Source organism: Zonotrichia albicollis, chromosome 3 (genome assembly GCF_047830755.1).
Source record: "Zonotrichia albicollis isolate bZonAlb1 chromosome 3, bZonAlb1.hap1, whole genome shotgun sequence".
Lineage (NCBI taxonomy): Eukaryota > Metazoa > Chordata > Aves > Passeriformes > Passerellidae > Zonotrichia > Zonotrichia albicollis.
Window position 1 is genome coordinate 79,359,008 of NC_133821.1, and position 20,830 is coordinate 79,379,837.

The window sequence follows — 20,830 nt, forward strand, 5'->3', positions numbered from 1 at the left end:
TTAATTACTAAGGTGTGGACTTCTTCCTGTATTTTGTAATATTTGCCTTTATCTGCACTGGGAATGGCAGAAATGAGAAATTGCACGTTCTGCTGTTTTCCTGTGGTACTTTGAACTCTACATTGCTCTTGTTCTGAAATAAGGCAGAACTTGGCAGGCTGGTCCAGCCCCACAGAAGGGTCAATGAGTTTGATTAGAACATTCTCTTGTCTCTGCACCACACAACAGCTCAGCAAGGCCTGGGATCCTGTCCCAGTCAGTGTTTGATGTCTCTGTAAGAGCATCTGTCTTATTTTAATGTGAAGGCTCATATATCCTTCACAGCTTAAATTTTTAGCCCTTTGAGATTTTAAACATTCTGGAGCCAGCAGAAAACTGATATAACACTGAGCTGTACATTATTTTAAAATGCACTCAAAAACTACATGCTCTAGGTTAAAACCACAGACTTCACCCCTCAACACAAACTGAACTTAGGAGTTGTCTCAAGTACCATTTAGTTTGATCCCTTGCATTTAAACCAGCCACAGCCTCTTTCAGAAGAACTAGGATAGATGTAGTTCTGAGTTTACAGACTTGGAACCAGCTGTTAAAATCCTGTTCCTTCTGGTCACAGGATTGGTATCCTCTGAGGTGCCACCTGTGGGACTTGGCCAGGAGGGGCTGCCCCTGTCCAGCCATTGTCAGTCTGCAGGGATTTGGTGCCGATGTAGGCCTGGCATCACCAGGGAAGGTGGAAAGAGGGAAAAGAAGTAGTTTTAAAGGCAAAGGGATACAATTTGGGTTTGTTGATCAGGCTATGCAAGTGATAGAATAAACTGTAACGTTTTAATATTACAAAAGACAGGTGTGGTTGGAAGCAACTTTTTAAGGTTTTAGAAAAACTGTTGCAGGTGCAAATGCTGCAAAGGTTAAAAATAAGAACAAAGCACAGGGCTTTTGTTTCCTAAAGGTGAAAAACTTTGGAAAAACTGCCTGCTGGTATTTTATTCCATCAGGTATCTCACATTAAAAGTACTTTCAAGCAGCACTAACAAGTAATTCCTTGATCAAGAAAAGCAGTACAACTTCTGTGGCCTGTGTATTTTGGTGTTGGGATTGATTGACTCTAACTAGGTAAAACTCTAATTAAAGCTTATCCTGAAATGAGTAATTTATTTAAAGTCCCTTTTCTCTGCAGAGAATAACTGCCGAACAAGAGTTCTTTCTTTTTTCACTATGAGACTTTCATAGATAGAACACACTGCCCTGCTTAAACCCAGACAACTTATTTACCTTTTTTTTTCAAGTGCCACCACATGCACAAGCAGGACTTAATTAGCAGGATTGGAGCCCAAGCTGTAGGGTTGTGCTGTTGCTCCTTGCCCAGTTCATGGGTGATGCTGCCAGCCCCCCCAGCAGCCAAATGAGCTGTCGGGCAGCAGCCCAAGAGGCTGAGGCACAGAAGGGAGCTGCTGTGGGGCCCTGCATGCTGGGGAGCAGCTCTGTGCAGAGGGCTGTGCCTGTTTTGCTGACACAGGCACGAGGATTGACTAGTCCCTGGTGGTTTGTGCCTCACTTATGTTGTTTAAAATCAGTTTTGCTTTTTGTTTTGTGATACAGATATGCAGGAACTGCATGGGCTGCTTCGACCGGCACATCCAGTGTGTCTCCCTCAACTGCCCCGTGCTTTTCAAGCTCTCCAGAGTGAGCAGAGAACTGTCAAAGGCACCCTATCTCCGCCAGCTGCTTGACCAGTTTTAAATGATCTGTGTTACAGGATTCCAGGTGCTATTTTGTTTTTCCTTCAGTGTTTACCACACTAAGACTATTGTGCATGGTGCTTTTTCAATTCTCACCTAGTCCAGGATTTCCATTTTAACTGTTGGGTTTATTGTCTGAAGAATAATGAACGCTTACCATAACTAAATTGAAAAAAAAAAAACCCAACCCATTTGTTGATCTATGAATAGCTCACTTTTTAAGATGTAAAAATTTCTTCTTCCTTTCATGTTTCTAACATACTGTTTTATAATGCTGATGTTGAAATAGCTCTGTGTAACATCTTGTAAATCCATTTCAAAGTAGAAGTCAAGTTTACTTCCTGGAGGAAGGAGCACTGAAAACCTCTTGAAATGATAAAACCATTCGTGTGTGTTCTTGAACTGTCAGTATCAAGACGTGTTACTTATATATTCTCCATTCACTTTATAATTTTGTCTGCGAAATATTTTGTAAATACACTTTTTTACTTTTCAAACAACTGAGTAAAATAATGTGCAATGACTTTTATACAGATAATTTTAAAGTTGGTTGGTATATCTCCTCCTAAGTTTTGCTTGATTCCAAGTAGATTGTTATTTTGATCAGACTGTGCAAGCAGTAGTACCATGTGTAGCATTTTGAAACATTATTTTCTAAAAATTGCTGTCTTGCTTTAGCTATAAATGGGGCATTGTGAGGAACTGTGCAAAGACATTTTTGTTACAAACCTGTGGGACTGTTGCAATACTTTAAATATAAAATTTTATTCCATTTTTGCTTGTTTTGTATAGACATTTCTATTGCTTCTAAATATGCTTAAAATATTTTCTTTCCTTATGTACTGTACAGTTAAATCTTATTTGCCACCATCTTGACAAAATGTGTATTTAGAATATTTGTATAACTGTATAAAATGGAAAAGGAATTATGTGGTCAGTGCATTGTTTTCTAAACTGGAAATCATTTTGTTTTAGAAGTTAATAATGGAAACCATATTAAAGTTGAATAAAATGATATGGTAAAAAATTGTACAGGTTTTTTTAATATTTACCCTCAATTTGTTTCCTTCTCTGGCACACACAATAATGTAAAAACAAGACTGCTCAAATCAAAGTTAAGAATCCATCTTAAACTTTGGGATCTAAAACATCAGTAGGAGTTCTTAGAGGTCTTCCCCAAACCAGAAGAGAAACATTTCCGGTTTTCCAGTAGTCAGACAAAGATCGAGTTTTAAATTTAAAAGTCTAGACAAGGTTTGAAAAATAGAAGAAAACTTTATTTACATCAAGGAACCTGAGTGCCTTCTCCAGATAAGAATTTATTACAGTCAAGACTCCAGTCAGTCCATTAAATGTCACATTACACAGTACAATGTAAAACCCACACCAAGCAGAATAAAAACTATTACATATACAATAGAAAATCTACAGATTGCAATGCACTTGTTTGCAAAGTAACTCTAAAAAAACAAAATATCAAGGCAGAAAACTTTGCCTGGTCGTGCATTCAAGCATTGGTCAAGTACAGAATAAAAGTGCAAATGCCAGGAGTGAGTGCTTGTAGTACACTCCAGCACTTGGCAGTGCCTCAGGATAAATAAAGTATTAAATGACACGTAGCTGCAAGAGGTTACCTTTCACACTGGAGCAGAGCACTCATCTTCAAACTGTTCCTGGGTTTGTGGACAAAAATAGGATTCTTATCAAATTCAGGTATCTAATTCATGGATTAAAGTTCTTGTCCTCAACAGAGGGATGGCTTTTCAAGCGTGAGCAGGGCAGTAGTAATGTAATACAGTTACTTCCAGTAATTTCAACCCCCAACATGTAAATACTTGAGCTTTCTGGAGGACCTGTAACTTAAAATAGATCTGCATTGTAAAAAGATCCTCACTTCAGCTGTAGATACCAGGAAGCAATTTACTGTGAAAGGAAATTTAAACATGAGAAAACCAATATTCATTGTCTGAAAACAAGCCTTGAGGAACACCAAAATCCAAGAGCATGGAGCTAAGCCTTGGCCATCGAGAGTGCCTAGAATTGGTATGAGCTGGACTCATCCTTGGAAATGTCCTAGATCTTGTTTTAAACTTAAATTGCTTCAAGCATTTTATTTTCAGTCAAGGGCAGCCCCTGCTGTTAAAAGCAGGCTGGTTAGGGCATAAGGACAACACTTTCTGTCTGTCTAGCCAGTTCAAGTTTAAGACCAGATCTAAGACACTAAAGGCTCCAAGTCCTCATTAAGATGACTCTAAATTTAGGCAGGTCTCCACACATCAGTGGAAAGTGATTCCATATGGATAATTCTTCAGCTTCCACTGTCTTAGAGCCACTGCTTTTTGGATCCTTTACTTGTGGGAAAAGGCTGCTCTTACCTTGGCATTCCTGCCTGTTGCTCCATTCCTACTACACAGGCCTCTTGCTTTTTAAGGAGGAAATGGGGATGAAGTGAAGTTACTCTCACAGGAATTAATAAAGGCAGGAAAAAAAAAAATCTTTGTTTTGTGCAATATTTTTACATTTGCTGGCACAACGCTGGTCAGAAACACAGATAAGTGTCTGTATATGTGCAGTAGATAAGCTTTTAAGAGATTGCAGCATATTTCCCAATGCAGCTTTGATTTCATTTTCTGGGGTTTTTTTAGTACTTGATTATGCAAACAATATAAAATATCCATGTAAAGTATACCTGAGAACAGTCTTACATGTAGGACATTCCAATCTGGAATTTCTTCAAAACTTAGCATATAAATTGGGGGAGTTTAGACTTTTCCTGGCTGCTCAGTATCTTCCTTTAAGTAATTTTCTTCTGGCACCATGATCTCACGCATGGGGAAACTTTTTTATAACCATGTCTACACAGGGGGATGGCAGGTCCAGCAGGGAGCTGCCATAGAACAGTTTCTGTATCTTTCATTCTGGTTCTTTCATTTTCACTGTATCTTTCAACAGTTTCTGTATCTTTCACTGTGTGCAGGTGTCCTGCACCTTCTCCCTGCCCCTGCACCAGTGAGATTTCTCCTCACCATCAGCTGACACTCCCTACTTCCCACACACAGAACAGCGTGCAGGAGGGAAAACGGGAAGAGGAAAAACAGTGAAATGCAGGCTCCAGGTGCCCTCATTCCATTCTCTCTGCCTACCACACTGTTTGCTTCCATGTCACACCAGAGGAGCACTCAGGGCCACACAGACTCACTCCTGTCACCTGTGCCCAGGCCAGGGCTGGGGCTGGCATTGAACATCCCTGGAAGCAAACAGAACCCTCGTGCCACAGGTGAAACAAGGCTGCATTCTAAAGTGCAGGTCCATGCATTGCACTGACAAAAGATTTCACAGAAGGAATCCATCAAAACCACAGGGGCATTTAAGCGCCAGCAGCAGAAAGAGAGGGAGGCTCTGCAACATGGCAAGCTATTAACAAAAAAACTTCCACTGCAAGTTGATTCTGGCTTCTTATTAACTTCTCAGAAGAAAAGAAAAAGCCATTCAAGCCTAGGTTGCATAGTTGAAGGACAAGAGAGGGAACAAAAACAGACCTGGAAATCCAGGAACATCTGACATTCTGTGCTGTTATACCTGAAGCCCTTTTGTTAGTGAATGAAACCTCTTAGCAAGAAACATACTAACAAAAGTGCAAAGTTAAAAACCCCAAACAAAGCACATTCTTATCACACAGACTTAAAAAAATACTTAACTGATTTGGAGCTCCAAGCTGACAAATGGCAAGAGTACTGTTCAGAGACAGATTTTGCATTTACTGCTATCTTTTTCCTCTTACTGGGAGAGCTCTCTGGCATGGCTGCACCTGCCCAGGGTTTCCTGCTTAGCAGCATTGAACCTTCACATACAAACCACTGCTTCTCCACTAGGGAGAATCCATCTCCATGTCACCTCCCAAAGAAAAAACCCAAATGTCACCAAGCCAGCTGGCCAGGGGCAAGTAGTCATTCTGGAAAGGATTGTCTCATTGATAATTCCCTCTCCTCAAATCTCCACTGTAACACATTACCCTGGTAAGTCTTGGGACAGGAAACCAGAGAAGTTGTGATAACCTTTAACAACTGGCTTTAAAATACCATATATTAAGCAATCTCTTTTGCATGAAGGAAGCCAGCAAGAAAGGTGGAGTGGGACTTTTTACAAGAGCATGTAGGATAGAACAAGGGGGAATGGCTTCAAACTGAAAGTAGGTTTCGATTAGGTATCAGGTAAAAAAATCTTTCCTGTGAGGGTGGTGAGGCACTGAAACAGGTTGCCCTGAGAAATTGTGGATGCTCCAGCCCTAGAAGTTTTCAAGGCCAGTCTGGACAGAGTTCTGAGCAACCTGTTCCAGTGGAAGGTGTCCCTGCCATGGCAGCAGGGTGGAACTGGATGATCTTTAAAGGTCATTTCCAACTCAAACCATTCAAAGATTACATTATAATTTTGCCATCTTCTGTGTACATTTTTTTATTTCAGTGATAATGGCATAATTAAAATCAGAAATACTTTCGATTATTTAGATTTGTTGCCATGGTTTAGTAGGTTGGAGTTATGCACTTGAGCAGATAAACAATGGCCCATTTTGTGCCCTTTCTCATAAACTACTTTTAAGTGACCCAAAGGCATGGTTTCACTCCTAAGAAATGTACTTTTGGGCATTTCCTAATCTCCACATGCAAATATGCCAGCATTTCCCTGGGGTTTTTTGTCTTTGTCCCAGAACCAAAAATTCCTGTGGTTTGCCACAGGTTATTCAATTTACAGCCCCTGGGCATCACCAGAAATTTTAACTGATTTGATCACACACAACTTTCAGACACAATAGGAACATTCCTCCTTCACAAGGTAAGAAAGTTCAGCATTACTGGTAACAGATGTCTCTCTCATGAAACCATTTTGTGACAAAGCATCTCAGACCTGCACCTTTCACCCACCTCAAAAATCTGAGTAGTCTGAGCAGTCCCCTTCTTTCCCAGTTATTACAGCATCTCTTCCTTGGATGTCTGCCTCATATTTAGAAAACATCTTTTATGTTTTAACAGTTTTGGCATAGCCAAACATTTATCATGTTGCCCCTTTCACATCACTGAGGACCTTCCCACTCCAAGACATATCCCCACAGGCTGAAAGAGGAGAAAGGACTGGGAAAATGAACATGCTGAGCTCTGCACCACTATGAAAGGGTTCCCGAACCACTTGACAACAGCTACAATTCAATTGCATTTCCATTAATAAAAAAAAGTCTGTTGTGACTCTATTCACTCTTGTCCCAGTTAATACTCCCATTTTGTCTCCCAGGGGAACCATCAGCAACCACTGGAGGATCACCCAAAGCACTGTCCAGATGGGGCTGGACAGCTGGAGAGTCCCCTGGTATCCTGTGGGACGTGTCCATCAGAGAGTTTTTGAGCTCATCATTCATTTCCACAACCTCAAAGTCTGCATCATTCCACTCTCTCACGTGCTGCTCCTCCTCCTCCTCATCCTCAGTGAGCCTGGAGTTCGCCAGCAGCGTTTTCCGGGTCTCCCTGTCGCTCACTTCCCGCGCGTCACGCTGCTGGGGCCAGTTGGCCAGTTTGTACATGGCGGGGAAGAGCAGCACCGTCACCATGGAGGTGACAAAGGCTGTGTACATGACGACGGGGACGTGGTGGTACCTGCCTTGCAGGTAGCCCACAGCCACGGGGATGCACATCTCGCCCAGCGCCGCGCCCACCACGAAGAGCGAGGCCGTTTTCCCTTCCACCACCGTGTACTGCTCGATCCAGGCGATGCCGCTGGGGAAGATGGTGGCCATGGACGCTCCGTACACGGCGCTGCCCGCCCACAGCGCGGCCCGCACGTGGGAGAAGAAGGCCAGGGCCGTGGAGGAGGCGGCCGAGCACACGAGGCTCAGGACGATCATGGTGGCGGGGGACAGGAACGCGGCGCCGAATATGGCCGCGCCTCGGCACACGGCAAACGCGCCCCAGAAGACGGAATTGAGGGCGGCTGCCTCGCTCTCCTTCATCTCGGCAAAGACCATCGCGTGCGTGTACACGTAGGAGCCATAAGTGACCTCAGCTCCCACGTAGAACAAGAAGAACACGAACAGCAGACCAACGAGAGGCCAGTGGTACTTGGCAAGCTTGTCCTTGTGCGCAGAAGCCTTTGATTTGTCTTTAGCTGAGCTGCTCTTGGAAAACAAAACAAAAAAGAAGATGGAAACTAAGAGAATATAGGAACCTATGAAAATATAGGACCACAAAAAGCTCTCATTGCGATGGTCGTTCAGTGCTGGTGTAGCTGATGCAGCTGATGCTGTCGGCACAGACTTGAGGACAGACTGGTTTGTCTTTTCAGCCCCTGACAGTTCCTCAGATTTGGAACTCCCCAAGTCCATTTGAGCCACCAGAGGAGCCAGAAATGCACCAGCAGCAAAACTGAAGTGCAAAGCCTGCAAGTGTGGCCCAGCCTCTGATCCCCAGGTGTACAGTGCCAGTACATTGCCACCTGCAGATCAGAGAGAAAAACGTTCCTTTCAGTCTGAGACTAGATATTGTTTAAAAGAAAATAAAAAACCAACAACACAAAACAAACCATAACAAATATTGCTAATGTACAATAATGCCAGGTTTAGCAAACACAATGTGTAAGACAGCAGTTTACTGAAACTCTACCTTAAATCCATGTGATTACTTGAGCTTTAGGAGGATATTCAGAGCAGTCAAAACAAAGAGTCACACAGTGGCTTAATCCAGCAGCAGTGGACAGACATAACTGTGCCAGGGGCGGTTTAGATGGGGCGTTGGGAAAAATTTTCTCATGGGAAAAGGTTGTTAAGCATTAGAACAGGCTGCCCAGGAAAGTAGTGCCAAGCCAGCATCCCTGGAGGTATTTAAAAGACATGCAGATGTGGCATTAGGGACATGGTTTAAGGCAGGACTCAGCAGTGCTGGGTTAAGGGTTGGACCTGATGACCTTAAGGGTATTTTCCCACTTAGGGACCCTATGATTCTATGGTTCTAAATACCCTCCTTGACAATTTGCAGCATTTTCCAGCCTTTTTTAAGAGGGAAATTTAACTGCTTCTCATTTCTCTAAGTATCAAAAGCAACAATGCCCAATGCTAAGAATCAGAGGAACAAAAGCAACATTTAAAATTCATTAAACAACATCCCAGGAAAAATAACAATTCACTTGCTACTGATAGGCTGGGCCCACCACCCCACTGTGTTCAAATGACTTCCCAGAAACAGAAGGATTTACATCAGTACTTCTGTAAACACCAAACTACAACACCATCAGATCAACAATAATGGTGGGAAATGAGATCTCAGAGAGATGTTTTGAAGTAGACCCTCAGAGGAATGCAGGAAAACAAAACAGTAATCAAATTCCTCTGCTGCAGTACAGCAGCCCTTGTCACTCAGCACTCTTCCAAACCAATTAAGCTTTGCTTTACTGCTTTGCTGTGAGTTCCTTCTGCTGCTCCTGCTCAGCATGGGGAGTCTCCCTGGCCCTGAGGTCTGATCCAAGCAGTACACCCACTGAAGGTATTTTGACCATTGGCTGACAAGATTTTTCCATCCAAAGAATTTTTAAACCAAGTGCCATGTATAGCAATCTTACCAGAGGCAGCAAATACAGCTCTGCACTCAGTTTATTTAACACAACCTGTGCTGTGCAAAACCATCTCTTCACCACTGGATCCTGCTCTTTTTACATCGTAGCAGAGCTCCCTCAAACCCCACAGAATTAAGGCAGACACTTCACATGTGCAGCCATCGTTCCTCTTTGTTGCCAACCAGCCAGGCCCTGGCTGGGATGCTTCCAGAGCTGTTTGGATAAGCTAACACGTGAGTCAGCTCTGTCTCAGCAATAACCCTGCCCTGAAGGTGATCCAGCAGCTGCTGTAGTGATTGCTGGTTAGTGAGCCTGCCCAGGGGCAGCAGAGCCAGCACGGCTGCTGGGCCGTGGCTGGAGAGGCGCCAGGAGGGGCTGCCTGCTCTTGCCTCACCACCACGTGCTGCAGCAATGAGAGCACTCTGCTGACGGATGCACTTTTGGGCATTTCCTAATCTCCATGTGCAAGTGTGCCAGCATTTCCCAGGCATCTCTGAGCGCGCCCAAAGCCTCTGCTGTGGCCTTGACTCCTGGTGCAAACTGGCTGCTAAAGCCCGAGCCGCCCTGTCCGAGCCTGCCCAGGGACTCCTTTGTGGGAGTTCATTTTTCGCACCCCCAGCACCACTGACCTTTCTGACCGCACCTGCACTGGCTCTGCAACTTCACCAACACATCTCAGGATCATGGAATCATTTAGGCTGGAAATGATCCCTGAGATAATCTTCCTCCCATAATAATCCTCTGCTACAACACTGGGTTTGAACAGCTGTCCAGCAAAGTGCTGGGTTTGGGGGTTTTTGCCCAGGCCATTTGCAGTATGCACATGTCACAGACTTAGAATATGGGGACAGAACAAATTTGTGTTCCCAGCCACCTAAGCATGGCTGGCCAAAGGTGGAAAACAGCCCTTAATTCAGGGAGATGGGCACCGTGGTGCTGTGACCTCCCAGCTGCAGGTGGGCAGCTCTGCCAACAGCAGCTGCAAGAATCTCAAACACCAAGGCTTTGCTCAGGACTAGCTTAGGCACAGCTAATGCTAATGAACCACGTCCTCACCTGATTCCTGCAAATGAGCAATTTAAAGAAAACATTGCTTAAAGAGCACAGGGCACTTTCTTTATGCCTGTAATGGCCCACTGAAATGCAAATTGATCTTCTCCAGGAACCAGCCCCTAAAGGAAGGCCTGTCTCACACACACACAAACACAGGACCAGACTAATCCAAGAGCCACAACCAGGTAAAACATTCCCCTCTTTTCATTCACGATGCATCACAAAAAAACCCAGCAACTATTTTGGTATGCTTGAAGTTTCCAATTCTTTTGCTGAAAGAGCAGTCAGAGCACAGGGTGCCCTACCTGTGTCCAGAATTCCCATGGAACCTCCAATAACTGACATCAAGATGGTCAATATCAGGGATTGGTTACACCAGGGTATCACATAAAGACCAGCTGCTGTTCCAAGCATGGAGAAGGCTGCAAAGGTTAAAAAACAAAACAAAACACTCTCATACTACAGCTTCCATTTAAATAACACAGAATAACAAGAAATACAAATAAATTCATTGTTTTCTTAAAGTTACAGATAATCCTAATAAGGGATGCAATGTAAATACCTGAATCCACGGTGAGCAGCAGCAGCTAGAAAGTTGAACGGATAATTTTTTAGTTGGGAAAAAAAAGGAATTTCATCAAACCTTGCATGACAAACTTCTGTGGCTAAAGCAAAGAGAGGAGTAGCTCCTGCTGGGACACTAAGAAGTCTTCTGCAAACTTCTGATTTAGAAAGTGGCTTCAGTGTGAAACCAGTAAACCATGGGTTTGAGCAGTGTCAAGCCTGTCCTCTGAGAACTGCATAACATTTAATTTAGCTCCATTTCTAAAAGAACCCAAATAACTAAACTCTTAAAAATGCTATAATTGCACTTCATCCACCAAGTGATCTTCATATAAGGATGCTGACTTTTATTTCTATTTTGTTCTCACATGAGGGATGTATTCCAAGGGATTTCTGGGGTTTTAGACAGAACTACAACATTTCTCATAAATAAATTTTGCAGCAGTTCATTACCTGCATTCATTTCGTCATTATTGGCTACACTTACAACATGCGATTTCAGAAAATATTTTTAGCAGATGGAAATTGCTTTTTATTATCATTTGGGAGGAAGTTCAGTAGTTCAATTCTATGCTTATAATTGCCTACATAATAAACCTGCAATTAATATCTTGAACAGAAAATATTAGGTTATTAGAAAGCTTGTACCAGTTCAACTGTCTCTGTTCTTTTTAAAATCAATCCATGATCATATATGCAGCAACTTGAAACATCAATGGGGCCTGATGTATTTAAGAATTTATGTTGATTCCAAAAAAAACCAGCAACAATGTCCAGAACCCTAGAGACCTAGCAAGATACTTGGAATACATGCCTCAAAACATTTTTGAAGGTGGTGTGCATGCTGAGCTGCATGAAGCAAACACCAGAGATAGGGAATACTAAGTGCAGCTCCTCAGGTGCCACACTCAAACCTGAAAGTAACTTCTCAGCAAGGGCTCTGTTGTCCACTTCAGCTCTATGCCTGATAATCAGCGCTTAAAAATTTCCGTGACAAACACCGATGATGTTTTCAATTTTTCCTCTATATAGAGTTTTTCTCTGTAGCAGAGTTCCAGCAGTTGAAAGATGGGAGGCAAAACTACACAAGCCAAAATCTCTTACAGGCAGCCCTCAGATGATAAAAATGAGAACAGGTTCAGTAGTTCAGATTGTGGTCCTGCCATAAGCACTGCCAAACTGGAAAGGATTAGGAGATCCATCATTTCCCAAGCACTGTTAACAGACAGCTATCCTCAGGGAAAGAAGGAAATACTAAACTATTTCAAGTTAACCTGGGTTTCTACAGGTGTCTGCACTGATTCCATTACAGGAGGCAAAGTCTGACTTGGTCAGGTGCACAGGGGGGAGGTTAAAGGAAACCCACCCCACAACTGCAAACACTAGCAATGGAAAAGGGATCTTATCTGGACTGACCATGTGATTTCAGCATGCTCCTTATGGGAGGCACACTTCCCTGAAGGGGAGAAGGAGAAGAGTGAGCCCTGGTACACATTTTAATCCCTAATTTTGAGCACAAAGGCACTTGAAAGAAAAAAAGACAGGGCTTCCACTATTTTTGTTGTGGGAATGAGGCACGACTCTAAAAGGAGCCCCTCCTTTCTGGATGCTGAGTGTGGCTCCTGGATCCCTGCTGGCTGAGCAGCCTCAGGGATGGATCTGCCTGCACAAAGCCAGTCCTGAGCTCCTACAGCAGCAAGATCCCACACGTCCAGAGAACTGTTACAGTAGTTCAGCTGCGGTACCCACAGTTTAAATGTTTCCACCATTATAAACAGTAATTAATGTTTCCCACTGTAAATCAGTTAAAACTTGGCTACAGCCCTCCATCAAAGGCCACAGGCCTTCGTCCATTGCACGAAGCCGATCGTGACTGATGAGTGTTGAGGAAAGAGGAAGCTCCCCCACAGAACTGCGGGAGGTTTCAGCTGCACACACGGCAGCCCGGACACCGCCTCCTGTCCCACGTTGTACGGTGGCGCTACAGGAGCCTTGGTATGTTCCAAGAGCACCTACCCTGTGCACATTACTTGATGCAAACTAAAAAAAGCCCAGCTGTTCTTTTCAGAGCGAGCCACTGGTCGATCCCTGCACATTTTGTCCGTTCGATCCCAGTTCCCGCTCGGCCGTGCCCGGCGGGCCCGGGCTCTGGCAGCGCTGCAGGCAGGGCCACATGGCGACAGCCGCGGGCATCGGGTGACAGCCCCACGTCCCTCGGACCCTGCCGCTCCCGGGGCTGCAGCAGAAGCTGCCCCGGACGGTGTGCGGGAGGACGAGGCCGCACTCACCGAGCAGCAGAGTGGCGTTCATGCAGTCGAGGAGCACCCCGCCGACCACCGACCCGCCCAGGGAGCCCAAGGACCGGCCCACGAAGATGTAGTAGATGTCGCTGACGTTCTTGCCGACATTGGCGGCCAGGGTGGGGAAGGTGGGACCCAGCACGGCGATGCTCATCCCCTGCAGGGGAGAGTGCGGGGTCACCTCGGGAGGGTCCGCAGCGCCCCCGCAGCGCCGGGGCCGCCCTCGCTCACTCATTCACTCACCAGCCCCAGGAAGGAGGCGCAGAGCGTCCCCGAGATGCACCAGCGCAGCGCGGCCCCGTCCGGGCAGCGCCCGCAGCGCCACCCGCCCCCGGCCGCCCCCGCCGCCGCCTCCGCCGCCTCCGGCTCGTTCTCGGTCTCCTCCGCCTCGATGAAGGGGACGCGCAGCTCCCGGTCGGCCTCGGCCATGGCTCCTGCCGCCGGTTCCGAGGGCCGCTCCGGGCCCGAGGAGAGCGGCCCCGGCGGCTCCGCCCCGCGCACGGCGCCGGGAGGAGCGGGAGGAGGAGCGGGAGGCGCGGGAGGAGCAGCGGCGGGATCGGAGCCGGGATCGGAGCCGGGGGGCGGCAGCGCCGCGTCCTCCTCCGCCGGGGGCTCCTCCGGGGAGCAGGGCTCGGCGCTGGGGAGCGACATTGCCGGGGCAGCTGACACTCCACACCGCTGGAAGTTTGTGCCGCGGTGCCCGAGGAAGTGCCCTTATAAACCAGCATTTATTTTTAATCTGTGTTATCACCCAAACTGCACTCGACCTTTCAATCAACCGATCATAAACGGTCTTTGACTTCCACAAGGATCGTGTTATGGCACAGCGATAAAGCTTCTCAAGAGAGAGAGAAAGCTGCTGAGTCTGCTAAGCACATAAGCTATTAACACATGCCTGATATTTAAAGTTTTCAGCATTAAAACTACATTAATTCCTACCTCTCACGTGGAGCAGCGCACCGACTGTGCAACAGGTCTCAATGCGTGCTCCCTGTCGGGCACGGAGCTGCTGCTCCCTCCAAGAAAGGCTCCGAGTTTCACCGCACTTGCTAAGTTTAAGTGTCACAAGCAAACAAACAACTCGAGAGAGAATTCCAAACCGCACTGCTTTGTTTTGCGAGGTGTCCCTAACAAGTAGATTCAGGGATATAGCAGCGCATGGACAGTGATGAGCAACCCATTCCCGTTTCTCCTGGCACTGGCAAGCATGTTGCAAGTGTTCGGGATAGCTGGGGCGCATTGAGCCATTTAAAAAAAAAAAAAAAAAAAAAGAGTGGCTGCTTGCTACAAGTAACACTGCCAGATAATATCTAAACCTGATCGATCCCACGTTCTACCTTCGGAGGAGTGCAGAGTCGGCACGGTGAGGTATCTGCAGAAAACTGCTGAGCTTCTGTTCATACTCAGACAGACTGCTCTGCTCAGCAGTAGAGACAATTCCAGAAAAAATAATAATTTCAACTATAAAATAACAGTAGTCACACACAACTCAAACCACATTTCTAGATGTTGGTATTTTGCCTGGTTTGAAATGCCTCCCCCAGGCTTCTCCTCACTGTTGTTTTACACACTTACAAAGAGGCTTTGTACATTGAGACTGTACAAATGGCAACAGCACCCAAGGCACTTATAAAGGCTTTGGGCATCTTTTTCAATTCTTAGTTTGAACTGCAAGCAGCCTAGGGAATAACCCCAGGTGAAAAGGGAATATTTCACCCATATCATCAGATGTATTTATTAAAGAAAATAAATATTTGGCTCTACTACAAAGGAAAGGTGAATGAATTTTTGGGACTTACTGAAGCTGTCAATGAGGAAACGTTTCATGAACTGTAAGTCAAGGGAAGGTAAGGACAGTCAAGGTAAGTCAAAGGGAAATTGATAGCAGGACAGTAAAGGATTAAAGGTCCCACTGACTTACACTGGCAGTTCAAGAAGCAAAAATCAGAATTATTTTGAAACACCACTCAAGCTTACTGTACCAGTTTCCCTCCCTCCTTCGATTTTCCTTCTGCCTTTTGTAAATGCAACTGCTTCTGCAAGTTTCCTATTAAGACCCAGAATGGAAAATACAGAAGATAAACTTTCAGAAACAAGCAGCTCAGTAGCTAGCTTAGGTTTTTAAATCATTAGTCTTATAATGGATTGTCAGTGCAATCAAACAGGTTGCACCATATATTAATGTAGAAACAAATGTAATGGGGACATTTCAGTCAGACCACAGTGGCAACAAAAGCTGTAAAGACTTTTTGTATAAAAGTCTTCACACTACAGTCAATAATTATCAGAATGCAACAAAATTACATTTCAAAATGGCGAGTTTTACACAAGAGTAAGACTAAAAATGATGCATGCAGTAACAAATGGGGCAATTACAAACTACCATCTTTATTCTGAATAATTTGAGACTGATCACAGTTACTTTAGCACCACAAAAAACATTAGACATTAATTTCTTACCCTTCTAACAAAGCAGAACTTGAAAGACTGGAGTTAAGGCTAGCAAAACGTATATACCCTTTAATATCAAAAACAACATACAAAATATGATGTCTATAAAGATACTTAAAATGTCAGTGTTGTCAATATTAGCAAACATTTTAGTATAAAATCACTCTAATCTTAGCATATGCACTTCCAAAACATTACAGCTGTTGACACAAGTTATGTATAGGCTAGAAGGCATACTGCACATATGCCAGAGCTTACATGACTTGAAACTCACTGGCTGGCTGGAACTCCACTGGTGCTGTGCTTGTCAACAGGGAGGCAAAGAAAGGTATCATCTCTTCTTCCTCAGTCATCTCTCGCAGTTCAGAACTGCTCCTCCTCTAGTGAGATGCAGACTGCTCCTGCATGCCCTGCTCAAAACACATTGTATTCATGGATAGACACACACTCTCCTAATAGCAGGGGGTCCTTTCTGACTTGTGTAACACTTCCAGCTCTCCAGAGGGGAATGTGGGCCCCAGCCCAGGCACTGCCTCTGTGCCAGCAGCAGGGCTGGGAATGCCCCGAGCCAGCACAGGGAGAGCCCGGCCGTGTATGCTGACCCGAATGGACGACCCCAAGGATTGTGGCACTGATCCCCAACCTGACACACACCCTCTGGGGCTGCAAGGAAGCCCCTCCTGTCCCTCTGGCATGTACCACCCGAGGCAAGGACCTGAGCAGGGCACTTTGCTTTGCAATTGCCACGTCCCTTTTTGACACCACGAGCCTGTGATCAAAGCACTCATCTGGTACCTGTGAGATGGCATCACCTGCTGCCTCCCACAGGGGTGATGCAACCTCCCAGCCCTCCAAAACCTGCCTGCTCAAAGGCTTCATCCAGGGAAGGCTGGGAAGTACCACCCATTCCCAGTGTGGTGGGCATCAGCTTGACGATCCAGTATCCCTGCAGGGAGGCGGGAATTAAGTGCCCACACATAGTGCATGAAGGGCCAAAGGAGAACAGTGTCACTTGTCTGCCTCATCTGATGCCAAATACACCCTGAAGAAAGGCCACGGAACAGCTACAGCATCTTTGACTCATGGGGAAAATTTTCAGGGACAATAAATTCTCACTGGAAAAAAAATTAGAAAAATAATTTAAAGGCTAATGCTGAACAGATGAAGACCTGAATGCAGGAAATTCTAACTACATTATAATTTGAAGTCTGGGTCTGAGATTTGTACAGGTCTCCAAATGTAGCCAGGACAAATCCATCAATACTTCACTAGTTACACATTGGATCCTGTTGCATAGCTGAGATGTAATTAAGAACCCAAAGGGTTTCCATTATTTCAGACTATTTGCTGAACAGTTTTCTTTAGATTAAAAGGATCTCATACCTACTGAAAAAGTATGAAACCAATAAAACCTTGCTCAAAATTAGTATTGGTTTCAAGATTCTGGTGTATTAAATGACAGCATCACATAGGACTGGAAATTTCACACTGCCACTTCAAATGAACCCGTTTCTATGCATTTTCTTCTGAAGATTTACCCTGATAACATTCAATGAAAAGATGATTACTTTGTTTATAGGATACAAGAACAATGTTTATAGAAAGTACTCTATGAACTGTTCTCAAGAGAGAGATAGATTAGAGTGATTTAAGGGCCTTCTTGAATTAAGCTGCTATTTTAATTTTAGAATCTAACCCTAACCAGATTAAGGCTTGCATTATTTGGGTCATCAAAGTAAGATTTCAGCAGGTTCCCCATGAATAGATTTTCACACGCAAAAATAAATTGTTACAAAATCTTATTTGCATTTATTCAGTTAAAATAAAATTGAATATTCAGTCCTTTTCTCCACTACTACAACATTAAATATTTTTTGAAATAAATTTACAAAATAGTTGCTATTTGTGTGGGGTTTTTCATGTTTTAGTTTGCTGGGGATTTATTTGTTGGGTTTTCTTAAAACAGTCATCTAACCTCATTTTTAAAACCTCAGGGCATACAGAATTTAGTATCTCTCTCAATAAGTTTCTCAGTGGTTGGTCAGCCTCAGCACAAACAATCTGAACTTGTTTTTCATCTTACCTAGCTTTAGGACATAAATACCTTATGTTTTTGTCCAGAAAAGAGCATGTGCTACTGGACATTTCCCCCACAGAAACAAACTAACAGAAAACTTGTTAATAGAGTTCTTAAACAGCAATTTACTTTACCTTCTCTGAAGGGCCTTTCCCATTTTAGCATTGTTGCAAAACAGGCACTGCATCAGAAATGGGTTTGTTATTCCAACATCATCACACCAGCGGAGCTTCGTTCCCCCCAAACTCTGCTTCTCTCTCATCCAACATCCCACTCACCAGGTGATTCTACCACAGGAATCACTCCTGAACAATTAAGTCATTGCACCCTTCTCACAGAGGTCACGATTTCTGCAAGTTTTTTGGATTGTTGGTTTGGGGATTTTTATAAATTTTATGTAAATATGAGAGTTTGGATTTATTTTTTTTTAAACAGCATGGCAATATTGGATCCATACTATTGATATACCATCTCCATGTAATTTATAAATCTTTACAACAATTATTTTATATACTCTCCCAGATAATTTAGAGATGCAGAGCAGAAAGTTGGAAAGATGCCATAATTACACCAAGATACCTGGTCACAACCCTTTCAAATTGCACCAGTGATAAAAAAAGCAGCAGCTTTGTTTTTGGTATAAAACTCAGGGCTAGAAAACACATGAAATGCAAGATCCATGATGAACACTAATTTTTCATAACAGGACAACAGGAAACGAGAGTCTTATATCACACTTAGCCAACACCACCTTCTGTGTTGCCCAAATGGAAAATAATACTGAATATCACGTTCTACAGGAACACTCCAGACAAGAGCAGCATTGGCTGTCAGCATCACTTTTGTAATGAAGGCAGTAATTTTAATTAACACTACTATGCATATTTCAATGACAGTTTCAGAAGTACTTGCAATGTGCCAAAGCACAAGTCCCAGTGAACCTGAAGGGACCTTGGTTTTCCCCCCCTCCCCACAACCACCTCCAAGTCCCTCCACATATGTCTCTCTCACATTTTAATTTTCAATTCTTTTAGACCTCACTCTTGCAAAGTAGGGTTTGAAATTCTGCAATATAAAAAATGCCTGAGCTTTGGTCTACAATAATTACAATGCTTTGCATGATTATATTTAAAGAACTTCTGTCGGTTGCTAGATGTAAACATTAAATGCAATAGTATTGCTGTTTTATATGGGTTTTCTGAGCAATTTACTACAACACTGGAATAAGAAGAATGAAAAAAAAAAAAAAAGATACTAAAGGCTCTCATAAAGAAAATCCCAAACAGGATGCCTCCATGGTTTATGTAAAGAACAGTTACTAATTAAACAAAGCACTTGAATAATATGCATTTTGCCCAGATCACATTTAGTTTACTCTCTGCTATGACAGTTTTTAAAGAAGCAACAAAAATTATTGGTATCAAATGGACCTGAAATAAAAAATTAAGTATTCCAGTGATTGCTGAACCATATCTGTAGATAAGCAGTATGCTTAGAAGTGTTTTATGATAAACTGAAAAGCAGTGTTTTCATCTCAAAGTATTATACTTTCAAGCATTTTTCAGAAAAAGAGGTTACTTGCTTGACAAACAGTGCATGATACCTAAGGATACATAAGCAATGGGGCTATTAGTTTAGGGTGTTAAGAAAGAAATAGGACATGCAAAGGCATTTCTTTATATTTGAAAAACATATGGAGCCATATAATCTACAGGCAGTTGAGCACAGCTATAAAGACCTGTAATAAACCTGCATGTTCAGATAGTGCAAAAATCTTGAATTGCTCAATGTTGTTTTAATAGCTCATGTATATTTCCACATTAAAAACAACTTGGTATTGCACTTAGAATGTATCCTTTAAAGCTGTCTTGGTTTTATGAACAACAAAAAAAGAAATCCTAAGAAGTACAACAGAATAATTTGAAATTTAATCTAATTCACAATACTGCTCCAAAGAATTAGTCAGTACACTTTCAAAACTATCCACTACTCTGAGGTTTGCCTGAAAAAAGATTTATAAACATACATCTTAAGGGTATTGCCTTCACCAAATAATAATAATAATAATAATAATAACAATAATAATAGCAACAATAAAAAAAATCTATTATTCAGCAGCTTAACTTCTGAACGTGTTTGCACTTGGAGCTTGGTTTGGACACATTCAAAACCTGAGCCCATCAAAAACGCCATCCTTAATGTTCTTTGGGCTACTGTGACAGGTGAATGCAAACACAAGTGAGTGTTTCAACAGTTGTATAATAATTTAGCTTTCTAATGAAACAATCATTTCAGCAAAAAGATGCATATTTGTGTTCATGATAGAGAATTACAGAAGACTGTAAACAGCATGATAAATTTCAATAAAACAGATCAGTCATAAGAGCTACTACATTATCCAGTATAAACACCCAGGGGCACGCCTGCAGAGGATGGATCATAGACATCATAGAAGAACCCTGGGTCAGTGAAGGAAAAACAGCTTTCACATTTCCAGAAATCAGTTCTGATGGATTAGAAAAATATTCTCTTCACACACAGAATCACTACGCACGTACACACTAAAGCTACAAAACTTCAAATACCTTGAAAATGTGGCTTGAAATCAAATTCAAAGACTTGTCAAAAAAGTTCAATGGTATAAAAGATTCTTGTAGCAGTTCTGCAATTTGAGCAATAGTTCAAGACTTCAATATCTTCAGCCAACAAGTTAAAATCTGGTTTCTGTAGGATGAGGTCAGGATGGTATAGGGAAAAGAAAAAAAGCATCAAAAGCCAGAATCCAGTTCTTTGGCTGGCTTTTCTGTCGTGTCCGACACCAAAGTGCTTTCATTTTCCAGCATTTTCTCAGTAGTTTCTCCATCAACAGGTTTTGCTCTCGCTTTCAACTTCTGCCGCTCGTGGACCCAGGGGATGAAGCACAGGATCGCTCCTCCAATGAGGGGAGGGACTCCAGCCAGGTAAAACGCCACGTCGTAGGTGCCAAGCTTGTCCCGCAGCAAACCTGGGAATAGAAAGTCACCATCATAAATAAAGGGGCCTCAGGAATCTGC

The 20,830-nt window shown here is 43.4% G+C and overlaps 3 protein-coding genes across 3 annotated transcripts in view; 1 reads left to right on the top strand and 2 right to left on the bottom strand.

Moving 5' to 3' along the window:
* REV3L (REV3 like, DNA directed polymerase zeta catalytic subunit) overlaps positions 1–3,419 on the top strand; it is a 113,185-nt gene extending 109,766 nt beyond the window's left edge. Inside the window, exon 32 of the mRNA XM_014265668.3 lies at positions 1,603–3,419. Within this exon, the coding sequence (XP_014121143.2) occupies positions 1,603–1,743 (141 nt within the window). The 3' untranslated portion in view covers positions 1,744–3,419. The remainder of the gene's footprint in view (positions 1–1,602) is intronic.
* MFSD4B (major facilitator superfamily domain containing 4B) lies at positions 2,998–13,915 on the bottom strand. Its single transcript, XM_005485126.4, has 4 exons — positions 13,493–13,915; positions 13,238–13,406; positions 10,691–10,807; positions 2,998–8,219 (listed from the first exon to the last, which is right to left on the bottom strand). Exons 1-4 carry the CDS (start codon positions 13,898–13,900, stop codon positions 6,982–6,984), a joined length of 1,932 nt encoding a protein of 643 aa, XP_005485183.3. The 5' UTR covers positions 13,901–13,915; the 3' UTR covers positions 2,998–6,981.
* A 1,702-nt stretch (positions 13,916–15,617) lies between these two features.
* The window catches only part of SLC16A10 (solute carrier family 16 member 10), a 65,719-nt gene continuing 60,506 nt past the window's right edge, over positions 15,618–20,830 (bottom strand). Inside the window, exon 6 of the mRNA XM_005485127.4 lies at positions 15,618–20,781. Within this exon, the coding sequence (XP_005485184.3) occupies positions 20,546–20,781 (236 nt within the window). The 3' untranslated portion in view covers positions 15,618–20,545. The remainder of the gene's footprint in view (positions 20,782–20,830) is intronic.